This window comes from Saccoglossus kowalevskii, chromosome 1, assembly GCF_978046115.1.
Source record: "Saccoglossus kowalevskii chromosome 1, keSacKowa6.1, whole genome shotgun sequence".
Classification (NCBI taxonomy): Eukaryota; Metazoa; Hemichordata; class Enteropneusta; family Harrimaniidae; genus Saccoglossus; species Saccoglossus kowalevskii.
The window spans coordinates 48,693,878-48,708,363 of NC_140641.1; the positions used below are offsets into that span (position 1 = coordinate 48,693,878).

At 34.7% G+C, this 14,486-nt stretch overlaps 1 protein-coding gene across 1 annotated transcript in view; it reads right to left on the reverse strand.

Moving 5' to 3' along the window:
* Nucleotides 1-14,486, reverse strand: part of LOC102805556 (uncharacterized) — a 115,283-nt gene that overhangs the window by 68,321 nt on the left and 32,476 nt on the right. Inside the window, exon 4 of the mRNA XM_085496453.1 lies at nucleotides 2,427-2,686. Within this exon, the coding sequence (XP_085352579.1) occupies nucleotides 2,427-2,686 (260 nt within the window). The remainder of the gene's footprint in view (nucleotides 1-2,426; nucleotides 2,687-14,486) is intronic.

Below are 14,486 nucleotides of genomic sequence, written 5' to 3' on the forward strand. Positions count from 1 at the left end.
TGCCAATTAATGTAACACATACTCATTGTAGCGTCTTGGTCAATGCCAATTAATGTAACACATACTCGTTTTAGAATGTTGGTCGATGGCAATGAATATAACATATACTCATTGTAGAGTATTGGTCAATGCCAATGAATGTAACACGTTCTCATTGTAGAATGTTGGTCTATGCCAATGAATATAACATATACTCGTTGTCGTGTGTTGGACAGTACCAATGAATATAACATATACTCATTTTACAGTGTTGGCCAATGCCATTGAATATAACATATACTTATTGTAGAGTGTTGTTGGTCAATGCAAATGAATGTAACATATACTCATTGTAGAATGTTGGTCAATGCCAATGAATGTAAAAAATTCTCATTGTAGAATGTTGATCGATGCCAATGGATATAGCATATACTCATTGAGGAGTCTTGGTCAATGCCAATGAATGTAATACATACTCATTGTAGAGTCTTGATCAGTGCCAATGAATATAGCATATGCTCATTGACGAGTCTTTGTCAATGCCAATGAATGTAATACATACTCATTGTAGAGTCTTGATCAGTGCCAATGAATGTAACATATACTCATTGTTGAGTGTTGGTCAATTCCAATGAATATAACATATACTCATTTTAGACTATTGGTCAATGCCAATGAATGTAACACATACTCATTGTAGAATGTTGGTCGATGCCAATGAATATAACATATACTAAATGTGGAGTTTTGGTCAATGCCAATGAACAAAACACATACTCATTATAGAATGTTGGTCGATGCCAATGAATGTAACACATACTCATTGTAGAGACTTGACCAATGCCAATGAATGTAACACATACTCATTTTAGAATGTTGGTCGATGGCAATGAATATAACATATACTCATTGTAGAGTGTTGGTCGATGCCAATGAATGTAACACATACTCATTGTATAATGTTGGTCTATGCCAATGAATGTAATACATGCTCATTGTAGAATGTTGGTCGATGCCAATGAATATAACATATACTCATTTTAGAGTCTTGATCAGTGCTAATGAATGTAACATATACTCATTGTTGAGTGTTGGTCAATTCCAATGAATATAACATATACTCATTTTAGATTATTGGTCAATGCCAATGAATGTAACACATACTCATTGTAGCGTCTTGGTCAATGCCAATGAATGTAATACATACTCATTGAAGAATGTTGGTCGATGCCAATGAATATAACGTATACTAAATGTAGAGTGTTGGTCAATGCCAATGAACGTAACACATACTCATTGTAGAATGTTGGTCGATGCCAATGAATATAACACATACTCATTGTAGAATGTTGGTCGATGGCAATGAATATAACATATACTTATTGTAGAGTGCTGGTCAATGCCGATGAATATAACATATCCTCTTTGTAGAGTGTTGGTCAATGCAAATGAATGTAATACATACTCATTGTAGAGTCTTGGTCAATGCCAATTAATGTAACACATTCTCATTGTAGAATGTTGGTCGATGCCAATGAATATAACATATACTCACTTTACAGTGTTGGTCAATGCCAATGAATGTAACACATACTCATTGTAGAGTGTTGGTCAATGCCAATGAATGTAACACATTCTCATTGTAGCGTCTTGGTCAATGCAATGAATGTAACACATACTCATTGTAGAATGTTGGTCGATGCCAATGAATATAACATATACTCATTGTAGAGTGTTGGTCAATGCCAATGAATGTAACACATTCTCATTGTAGAATGGTGGTCGATGCCAATGAATACAACATATACTCATTGTCGAGTCTTGGTCAATGCCAATGAATGTAATACATACTCATTGTAGCGTCTTGATCAGTGCCAATGAATGTAACATATACTCATTGTTGAGTGTTGGTCAATTCCAATGAATATAACATATACTTATTTTAGAGTATTGGTCAATGCCAATGAATGTAACATATACTCATTGTAGAATGTTGGTCAATGTCAATGAATGTAACACATACTCATTGTAGAATGTTGGTCGATGGCAATGAATATAACATATACTCATTGTAGAGTCTTGGTCAATGCCATTTAATGTAACACAGACTCATTTCAGAATGTTGGTCGATGCCAATGAATATTTCTATTATACCAATATTGAAACTTCATTCACTGCATGAGACTATTAAACCAAAAATGGAACTTCATTCACTACATGGGACTATTATACCAATAATGAAACTCTATTCACTACATGGACTATTATACCAATTATGAAACTTTATTCACTGCATGGACTATTATACCAATAATGGAACTCCATAAATTTCACTAACTGTATGTCGGTGACCAGTGATTATGAATATAACATATACTCAATGTCGGTGATAATATTGTAACATACTTGTGTTATTGAAATTATAGTTGAACGTGTGGTGTACTCACTTTAGCTGGTTCTGTAGGTGATAATATAACTTCGTGAGCAAACGGTTTTGGAAAACACAATACCATAGAAATTAAACCAGAACCATTTTGATTAGAGATTATGCTTGCATTTATGTGAATCTGTGTGTCGGGTCGACAAGAACGTAGCAACGTGTACATGCATGGACCATTCTTCTGTACTGGATATGTGTATTTACCGCCATTAAAAGTTTGAAGTTGGAAGTTTTTCATGTGTATAACAGACTGTTTGCATTTGCACGCTGAAATAAAATAAAAATAAAACACGTTTTATTAACTATTGGCAATGTGAATACGTGTTTTTTCAATTGCTTCAATTTGAAACATGGGTGTATGATACCAATAATGAAATTTCATTCATTGCATGAGACTATTTTACCAATAATGAAACTCTATTCACTACATGGGACTATTATACTAATAATGAAACTCTTTTCACTACATGGACTATTATACCAATAATAGTACTCCATTCACTACATGGGACCATTATGCCAATAATGGAACTTCATTCACCACATGGGACTATTATACCAATAATGAAACTATATTCACTGCATGGGACTATTATACCAATAATAGTACTCCATTCACTACATGGGACTATTATTCCAATAATGGAACTTCATTCACCACATGGGACTATTATACCAATAATGAAACTCTATTCACTGCATGGGACTATCATACCAATAATGAAACTCTATTCACTACATGGGACTATTATACCAATAATGAAACTCTATTCACTGCATGGGACTATTATACCAATAATAGTACTCCATTCACTACATGGGACTATTATACCAATAATGGAACTTCATTCACCACATGGGACTATTATACCAATAATGAAACTATATTCACTGCATGGGACTATTATACCAATAATAGTACTCCATTCACTACATGGGACTATTATACCAATAATGGAACTTCATTCACCACATGGGACTATTATACCAATAATGAAACTCTATTCACTGCATGGGACTATCATACCAATAATGAAACTCTATTCACTACATGGGACTATTATACCAATAATGAAACTCTATTCACTGCATGGGACTATTATACCAATAATAGTACTCCATTCACTACATGGGACTATTATACCAATAATGGAACTTCATTCACCACATGGGACTATTATACCAATAATGAAACTATATTCACTGCATGGGACTATTATACCAATAATAGTACTCCATTCACTACATGGGACTATTATACCAATAATAGAACTTGATTCACTACATGGGACAATTATACGAATAATTGAACCCTATTCACTGCATGGGACTATTATACCAATAATGAAACTTGATTCACTACAAGGGACTGATATTCCAGTAGTGAAACTCTATTCAATACATGGGACTATTATACCAATAATGGAACTTGATTCACTACATTGGACTCGTATAGAAATAGTGAAACTCTATTCACTACATGGGACTATTATACCAATAATGAAACTTCATTCACTGCATGGGACTATTATTCCAATAGTGAAACTTCATTCACTGCATGGGACTATTATACCAATAATGGAACTCTATTCGCTACATGGGACTATTATACCAATAATGGAACTCTATTCGCTACATGGGACTATTATACCAATAATGGAACTTGATTCACTGCATGAGACTATTATACAAATAATTGAACTCTATTTACCACATGGGACTATTATACCAATAATGGAACTTCATTCACTGCATGGAACTATTATACCAATAATGAAACTCTATTCACTACATGGGACTATTATACCAATAATGAAACTCTATTCACTGCATGGGACTATTATACCAATAATAGTACTCCATTCACTACATGGGACTATTATACCAATAATGGAACTTCATTCACCACATGGGACTATTATACCAATAATGAAACTATATTCACTGCATGGGACTATTATACCAATAATAGTACTCCATTCACTACATGGGACTATTATACCAATAATAGAACTTGATTCACTACATGGGACTATTATACCAATAATGAAACTATATTCACTGCATGGGACTATTATACCAATAATAGTACTCCATTCACTACATGGGACTATTATACCAATAATAGTACTCCATTCACTACATGGGACTATTATACCAATAATGGAACTTCATTCACCACATGGGACTATTATACCAATAATGAAACTATATTCACTGCATGGGACTATTATACCAATAATAGTACTCCATTCACTACATGGGACTATTATACCAATTATGAACTTCATTCACCACATGGGACTATTATACGAATAATTGAACCCTATTCACTGCATGGGACTATTATACCAATAATGAAACTTGATTCACTACAAGGGACTGATATTCCAATAGTGAAACTCTATTCAATACATGGGACTATTATACCAATAATGGAACTTGATTCACTACATTGGACTCGTATAGAAATAGTGAAACTCTATTCACTACATGGGACTATTATACCAATAATGAAACTTCATTCACTGCATGGGACTATTATTCCAATAGTGAAACTTCATTCACTGCATGGGACTATTATACCAATAATGGAACTCTATTCGCTACATGGGACTATTATACCAATAATGGAACTCTATTCGCTACATGGGACTATTATACCAATAATGGAACTTGATTCACTGCATGAGACTATTATACAAATAATTGAACTCTATTTACCACATGGGACTATTATACCAATAATGGAACTTCATTCACTGCATGGAACTATTATACCAATAATAGAACTTCATTCACTGCATGAGACTATTATACAAATAATTGAACTCTATTTACCACATGGGACTATTATACCAATAATGGAACTTTATTCCCTACATGGGACTATCATACCAATAATGAAACTCTATTCACTACATGGGACTATTATACCAATAATGAACTTCATTCACTACATGGCACTATTATACCAATAGTGAAACTTCATTCACTGCATGGGACTATCATACCAATAATGAACTTCATTCACTACATGGGACTATTATACCAATTATGAACTTCATTCACTACATGGGACTATTATACCAATAATGAAACTTCATTCACTGCATGGGACTAATATACCAATAATGAAAGAAGAAATTATGGCTAGGATAGCAGCAGCAATGGCAGCGATGAAAGAAGTAGTGACTTTGAATAATCAGTCACAACAGAAACTAGAATCCAGCGAGACAATAAAGGATTCAAACCATTTGAGTGTAATAATTGTTGAGAAGGTGGGAAAAAGAACTTTAACCACTGCTTTAGGTCTGGCAGCAGTGAACATTTTAAAGCTGGATGCAAGTCACCTAGGAAACTCGCGGGAAACGGAGATCGGTTTTGCAGACGGGACATGGAGTAACCAAGTCACAAGACTAGTCCTACACTTGAAATGATTGCCGGAAACCAGACCAAGAAATAAGTCAATAATGCTCTGCTTGTAATAATGGTGTAGGCCAACGACTGTCAAAAAACACTGGAAAGAAAACACAGTGTACTGTAAAATGATACAGCAACTTGATGATCTAACGGCCAAGAACAACATTCAACAGTGTAGTCAGAAAATGAACTATCAATATTACTTAACTCAATTATGTGTCATCTCCAATGCATGAACAATGCATAACCTTCCAGATAATCCACTAAACCAAATTGAAGAACTTCTTGAGATCGGCACAACCCTGAATGTGGAAGCAATGAATGGTACAGATATACCCTATTCAGGTTAGACAGAGTTCGATTTTCATCTGACTTCCAGGGATCCAAGTACCAAAGAATTAAAAGTACTGATGTTAGTCACTGCATTGGGTATAATGTTATAGAAGGGCTATTTCATCACACCTTGGGGACAGTATGAATGAACCCGAATCCCATTTGACTTACGTAATGCACCAAATGAATATGAACGCTATATGGAGGAATGCTTGACAGGTTGAGTCATGAAATATGTGAGCCATACTTAGATGACGTTTTAGTTCACGCTAAAACATGTGAAGATCATGTAGAAGACATCAGAAAACTTCTACTCCACAAGCAAACTGAAGCCGAAAATATGTACCATGTTTAAACGCAAAGTATGATATTTTGGTAGGATAATCTCAGATAAAGTATATGAACCGGACTCACAAGATACAATAGCTGTTGGAGTTTTGAAAGATAAAAAACAGCTACAGTAGGGGAACTTAGAAAATTATTAGGACTAATGAGTTTTCAATTAACAATACATGAATAGGAAACAGAACTAACAAGTACAACACAATCACAAATACAACAAATTATCAGAGTAAAGTGAAGAACATAAAATTTGACATATTCGACTGGAAAATTACCCCATTTATTAACATGATGCTCCATAATATTTTTACGAGTTGCAATATATTTTTCATTTTTTTTTAAATATTGAACACTAAATGTTTTAATACTATGAAACTGGGTAAGGTATCTTGACACCTAGCAGTGTATATAGCCCGTTTCGCAAGTAATATAACCTGATTTGTAATAGTACTAAAATGTCCATCCTCAAGTAGTAGTTTATCTGGAAGACTGTCTAGATTTAAAAATTTGCCCCAGTTATGAAATACTTTACACCAAAGCTCCTTTGAATATTGGCAGTCTACAAATAAATGTAGTAAAGTTTCATCTGTTTTTTTACAAAAAGTACACAGGGGAGATGATGCATTAAGCTGGGGGCATTTTAAATAAAATAAAATTAATATATAGTATATTTCTCAAAATTTAAAAATAAACGCACGTGACTTGGATTCTATTGTAATCTTTTACGGAAGTGCATACAATTTTTTCCAGTCTAAAGTTATAGTAGGAAACACATTTTGGTAGTATATTTCGCTTTTCGGGGGTGAAAATTTCCTTTTAACTAGTATTTGGGTAAAGATTCTCGTAGACATTTTGCTAATAAATATAATTTTACCATCACTTTACTGGGAGAGTGGGTCTAACAACATAAGAACATTTAATATGTCAAGTTTTCGGAATTGCATCCACAAGACCAAACCTTTTTTACGATTAACCAATAGATCCCAAGACAGAATTTTACCATTCTTGTCATATAAATCTGTAATATAAACTATACCTATGATATATAATTCTCTATAAAAGATAGATTTTCCTTGAATAATAATATTTTGATTGTTCCAAATACTCTCACTTGCGATATCTTGAAGATTTCCCGGGGTTTATGTAAATTTACTGACGACCATGCATGAAGAACAGACTCGTAAAAGGGTGGTAAGTTTATCGATAACATTCCCCTATTAAAATTACACTAGGACAACAAATTTGCTCCACCTACCGAATTAAGATACCAATCAAAAACTTGTTTCCATGGATGGTAATTGTTAATAAAGTACTTTTTAACCCAATTTTCTTTTGCTCCAACATACATGCTCAATAAATCCGGCATAGCCAAACCCCCCCTTTAACATATTATCAATCACAGTGTTTCTGGCGATCTTATCAGGACCGTTCCAGAGGGAATTATAAAACATCGAGTTGAGTTTAACTAATTCCGATTTAGGAACGGAAATAAGGTTAGAAGTATACAGTAGTTTTGAAATAGCTAAAGATCTAATACCGAGTAAAGATGAATTACGACAAATCCAAAAATTTAAAAGCTTTCCAACTGACACAAGATATTTTTCACAATTCATTGAAGTCGCAAAATCGTCGTTATATGAAAAATATATACCGACAATTTGAACACAATCTGAACACCATTTTAATTTTAAAGGTTCGTCATTTTGGTGCCTCCAGCTACCTATCCACATTGCTTCCGTTTTATCCGCATTTACCTTCAGCCCAGATACAGCACTAAAACAGTCCAATTTGCTAAATAGTTCCGTAGCAGAAGCCAAGTCTCTAACAAAAGTGGTGAGATCATCTGCATAAGCAGTGTATTTCACTTGATTTGGACCAATCTGAATACCATTTATTTTATTATTTTCAGATACAGCATTTAGTAAAGGTTCCAAACTTAAAATAAACAAAGCCGGAGATAAAGGGTCACCTTGTCTTACACCTCGATTCATGTTAAAATACCCAGTTGAAAAACCTTTGTTCATTACACAACACAAATATCAGAGTAGAAACAATGAATCCAATTAATAAATGGCTCCCCAAAATTATATTTCTTTAGAACAGCAAAAATATATTGACATTCCAAAGAGTCAAATGCCTTTTCAAAATCAATGCAAAATAAAATTCCAGGTATATTCCTGTCTTTTGTGTAGTTCATAAGGTCATCTATCAGACGTTAACAAAAGCAGACTGGAGCTCAGAAATAAGGGAGGGTAATACGTTCTCCACTCTCAAGGCAACACATTTAGCCGCAATCTTATAATCCAAATTTAACAGCGATATGGGGCGCCAATTTTTAATAAATCTGAGGTCCTTTCCTTGTTTAGGGAGTAATGATGTCTTTGTGTAATTGATAATTTACCCATATCATACCCATATTTCAACGCTTTCACCACACAGGGTTCCACCAAAGCCCAAAATGTTTTATAAAATTCGGCACTAAGACCATAATTCCCCGGTGTTTTATTATTTTGAATTTTTTGCAAAGCATCGTAAGCTTCCTTCAATGTAATTGGACCCTCACAAAGATTGTTGTCAGATTCTTTTAAATGGGGAAGTCTCAATGGGTTCACAAATGTCTCAATGTTTGTATTATCAGTCACAACTTTTGATCGGAACAATTCTGAATAAAGTTTCCCGATTTCTGATAAAATATTCTCTTCCCCATGTATTATATTTCCTGTTTTATCAATTAAATTATTTATCTGAATTTTAGGCTGGCTAGCCTTTTCTAGGCCAAGAAAATATTTTGAATTTTTCCCCCCAAATTCGTAGCAATCTGCTCTCGACCTAATTATACACCCTTCCGTTATATAGTCATATTCTTCTTCTAGTGATTTTCTTTCGCCTTCAAGCCTATCCAACAGCTGTTCCGATGGATCCGAATTATATTCCAATTCCAAGGCTAGTATTTCAACATTTAGTTTCTGAATCTTCTTTCGTTTTTTCTGCAGCTCTTTTCTTTGAATAGGTAATTGTAAGACCCCTTATACAAAATTTCATTAAATCCCAAATTAGAAGGGAATTTCTCAGATTGTTTTATTTTTGTAACCATAATGAGAAATTGTATGTGATGTGTTTGATATACTCGCTATCATTCATTAAACTAGAGTTAAATTTCCAATATGAGGGCCCTCGTTTTGATGTTTTTATTGAAATGGAGAGAGTTATTGCCAAATGATCTGACTCCAATCCTGGTTTCATTGATGAGGATAACACAGAAGATTGCAATGATTCACTAATCAAAAAATAATCAATTCTACTCTGTATGAATTCAGGTCTGTAACGACTCCATGTAAACCAACGAGAGTTTTGGTTTTGTATACGTCAGATATCAATGAGGCTAAGTTTCTCCATTAGTTTCTGATACCAATCTAATGATCGCCGCCATACTCTTGGATTCCCCCCTTTACGATCCATAACAATGTCCAATGCATAATTATGGTAACCTCCCCAAATTATTTGAGTATCAGGGGTAATATTCATTTTGTGTAGATTTTCGTTAACGATGTTTAAAAAATTACAATGATCAAGTTCGTAATTCGGACCATATGTATTTATAATAAGAAAATTATTATCTTCAATGGTTATGTGAATAATTAGTAAACGACCCTCAGAACCCCTAATAACACTATTCACCTCGCATTCTATATTTCTAATAATTATTATGATACCCCTTGACCCCCCCCCCCCGTCCCGTGAGAAAATACCACATTACCTTTAATCTGTGAACACCACAAATGACATTTTTTTCTAGACTATGCGTTTCTTGAAGCAGAATAATATTAGCTTTCGAGTTTCGACATTTTCATTCGTTTTTTATATCCCTGTAATCCCCGTACATTGAATGAAATAAAATTCAATTCTGGCATAAGTCTCACAATGATTACATATTTCATAAAAAGATACTCTGATAATAATACACAGACTCCCACGAAACAAAAACAAAATAAAACAAAAAGTGAAAAACCCAAAACACTAAAGAATAGAATGGGTTTAACTATCCATCCGCTAGGCAAAATTTAAACATAATACTGTAAAACAAACCAGCTGTGATAATAATTACCCCCGTCCGGTAATTAATATAATAAACTCCATACAAAGCGAGGACTGTATTTTTGTTGTCCCAAAATCAAATCAGCAGTGGTAACAATGCACAAATAATGATTCTTAATTTAATTATTTGTCACATACAGCTTACCGTTAATATATAATCGACCATTACTGAAGTATGTTTTTTTTGTCCCGTTGTATACGCATTTTCCATTACTGATCTCAACCCACGCTTTAATTTATAATCGGCTTGGCAGTAATCATCCGTCACGAATATGTTACCACGGAGACACGTTTTCGCCTTTTTGAACACTTCCAAACGCTGAGGCCTACGCAACAACTTGACAATAATATGACGAGCAGGTCTATTCGGATCCGCATTGGTAGTTAGTTGCCTGTTTAACTGTGGGGACTCTGTGAGCGTTTTCCAGCATATCTTTAGCAATTTCAAAACCACACTGATCACATAATATGTTGAAAATAGTTTGTAAACAGTTTTCTTTTCCAGCTACTGAGTTACTTCTGTTAATTTATCAATGACTATTCTAGAGTAGCTAAGCAGGAAGGCGGAAGAACAGGCATCATCACATCATCCAATACAGTGGGGCAAATATCATCAACAGATATTGAACACACACTTGGATCAAATTATAAACCCACCAATATTAGGATACTCTGACTTCAATCTGACACTTTAGTTACCTCAGTTACTAATTATCACATGCATTCTGGACAACCAGAATTTCTTGTACTGAAATGGGCTGTCATAAAGAAATTCAGAAATTAGTTGTACTATGGCCCATAATTTATTGTTTATACAGACAACAATCCTTTAACATACGTCTTAACGACAGCCAAGTTGAATGCAACAAGACACAGGTGGCTAGCAGAGTTGGCAGACTTTAATTTAATCACTATAAAATATAAACCAGGCTGATGCAACATCGATGCTTATGTACTGTCAAGAATGCCAATAGAAGTTGAGAAATAGGCTGAAATAGGTCTCCCAAGATGTAATTAGTGCTACATTACAATTAGCCAACGCTATCCGGGATGGAACAGCTGACTGAGCACTGCAATTGCTTTGCCTCACAATGTTCAAGAATACCAATGGCGATACCTCAAATAATGATGGCTCAACAAGAAGATGGGGCAGATAACAAAATAAATCAATACGAACAAAAGATTTGTTACCCAATACAGGAAGAGCGCAGAGGGGAGTCACACGAGTGTGAAGCTCTTATGCATGAGTGGAACACATTTTGATTGATGAAAACGGTATCCTACGTCGGTGTACGTCATCAGATGTTCAACTTATTCTTATTCAACTTATTAGGTACAAGGAACTAATATATAAAGAACTCCATGAAGAAATGGGACATTTGGGAGCGTGTTATAAATTCGGCCAGATAGTGATTCTATTGGCCACACATGTAGAGAGACATTGAGAAATACATAATCAAGCAATGTAAATGCATCAAACAGAAACCACCATTGTCCACGTAAAAGTACCATAGTAAACATCACCACAACGACATCCTTTGAAATGGTATTTAATGATTTCCTTCACTTATGAATATATTCTGCTACTTGTACAAGCCTACTCAACAACAAACAAGGCTGTGAAAACAGTAGCAGATAATGATTTCATTCCACGCTTTGGGTACCCTGCAACAAATCATCATGATCAGAGAGTTGAATTCGAAAATAAATTGTTCAGAAGATTAAAGCAGGTGGCTGGAGTGAAAGCTTCAAGGACTACACCATATAACCCTATGGGGAACGGACAGGTAGAAAGGATGAAAAGAACAGAAATCTAGATGGGAAAATCAATAAACATGCCTATAATTGCACTAGAATTGACGAAACTGGATTTTCACTACACTATCTGTTGTTATTGGACGATCTCCAAGATTACCTGTGGATGTACTGTTTCAACTTGGGGAAAAAGAACAGTCTGGTAGTCACCAAGATTTCCAGATGGCAGATTAGTATAAACGAGACATATAAGCTGGCAGGTGAAAGTGAAAACAAACATGCAGAGAGAGGGAAGAGGTTTTCTGACAGTAAAATACATAGTACTATTCTTCAACCGGGTTGATACGAAATCTTAGCAAAAAACAAGATTCATATTGTAATGGAGAGTAAGGGGAGAGACAGCCCAGTCTACAAACTGAAACCTGAAAATGGTGATGAATGACCCAGAGTTATACATCTTAACCTTCTGTTACCTTGTAATGGGATACCATTAGAAATTCCTCCAATACCACCAGTCGAAACTTCACATCATGTGGGCACCAGGGGAAGATGAGTAACACGACAAAATAATAATTTCAAGCATTTCACTGATACATCAAGTGTTTAAGAGGATAAATATTATTTAGTTCCTCAATCGAGTAGAAAATCAGAAGCCAGGAGATCACCAAGAAATTTAGAAAATACTGAAACATCACACCCATGGAATATATCAGCTGAATATATCAACAGCTGGTGTTTGTGTACTTCAACAACCAAACTTTTCTGAAGTTGAACCAGACTCTGCATTGGGTACCACTGAATATACTGTATCTCTACCTGTACCCATGTCTAAACCTCAAACTCAGAGACTTAATTCAGGTATTCCAGCTAACTCCGATCTCGAACCAAAGCATCCAGAAGTAGGCTATGAGAGGGATGAACCAACAATAAGATGTTCAACAAGAGAGAGAAGACCATCATCTACGTTGACCTATACATCACTTGGTCAACCAACCAACATTCAAGCATATAAATCTAGTAGTCAGCAGTGCAATGGTGAACAATATATCCACCCTAGTGCACCCAACAGCAGTATGTAAAACACATTTCACTCCATTTTAACTGGATCATACACCAATGGTGCCATGGGTATGGCACAAAACACATATACATCACCACCGATATGTATTCCTCAACAAAATAAGAGACACTATCATGGGATTAATTTATTTACTGGATGTAATGAAAATCTGTCAGCAGAGTTGAAGAACAATATGAATTTAACTGATGACAATTAACTCTGGAAAGCGAGATTGGGAATTTAACCACAGTTGGTGTCAATATCGCTGGAAACAATACAATCAGGAATTATTCACTGTGATAAGGCCATTGGATTAACTTCAGGAGTACAAAAAATGGATATGAGTGTTACTGCTAAGAATACTAGTAGTCAGACTGAATTGTGGACATTATAACTGCTTCAAGTAGTTGAACTGTTACTTTACAATGTGACTTTTAAGCACCGAAAACAGCCACTATTTGTTTCAAAAAGATGATTTTTGTAATCTTTTGACTATGTGTTTCTGATGGCCACAGCATTCATTGTTATATACAATACATGTACAGGGAAACTGTGTAGTAACGATAAGATTACCTTAGAAATAGACTGCTAAACTATTCCAGCAATGAAACGCACTAACATGTACAATGTGCACAATGGAACTTGCGTGATAAAAGATACTAAACGAGAATCATTTTCATTCTTCAAGATACTAGTGTTAATGTTGCCATAGGTTTATCAAATGTCATTATCAAATGTCATTTATCATTGTTTTAGAGAGGGTAGAATGTGGAGCCACAATTGTAAAAGTCAGTTAGTATAGAGACCCGATGTAAACCTAATGTAATTGATCAACTAGATATCTAAGTAGGGGGCGCTGGTAGAATTAAGTTGACTATCAAGTTAACATTATATTGTAGTCTTGTGTTATAGGCATAACTACAACTTATATAACTATAACTTATATTCTATGAAGCTAGAAATTCAAAACTAAAGGCACATGCACACTAGTACTTGATGTAAACAGAAGCACATGTTCAAGTCTTCAGGGTCATTGCCATGTATGGAGTTAAGTGTATT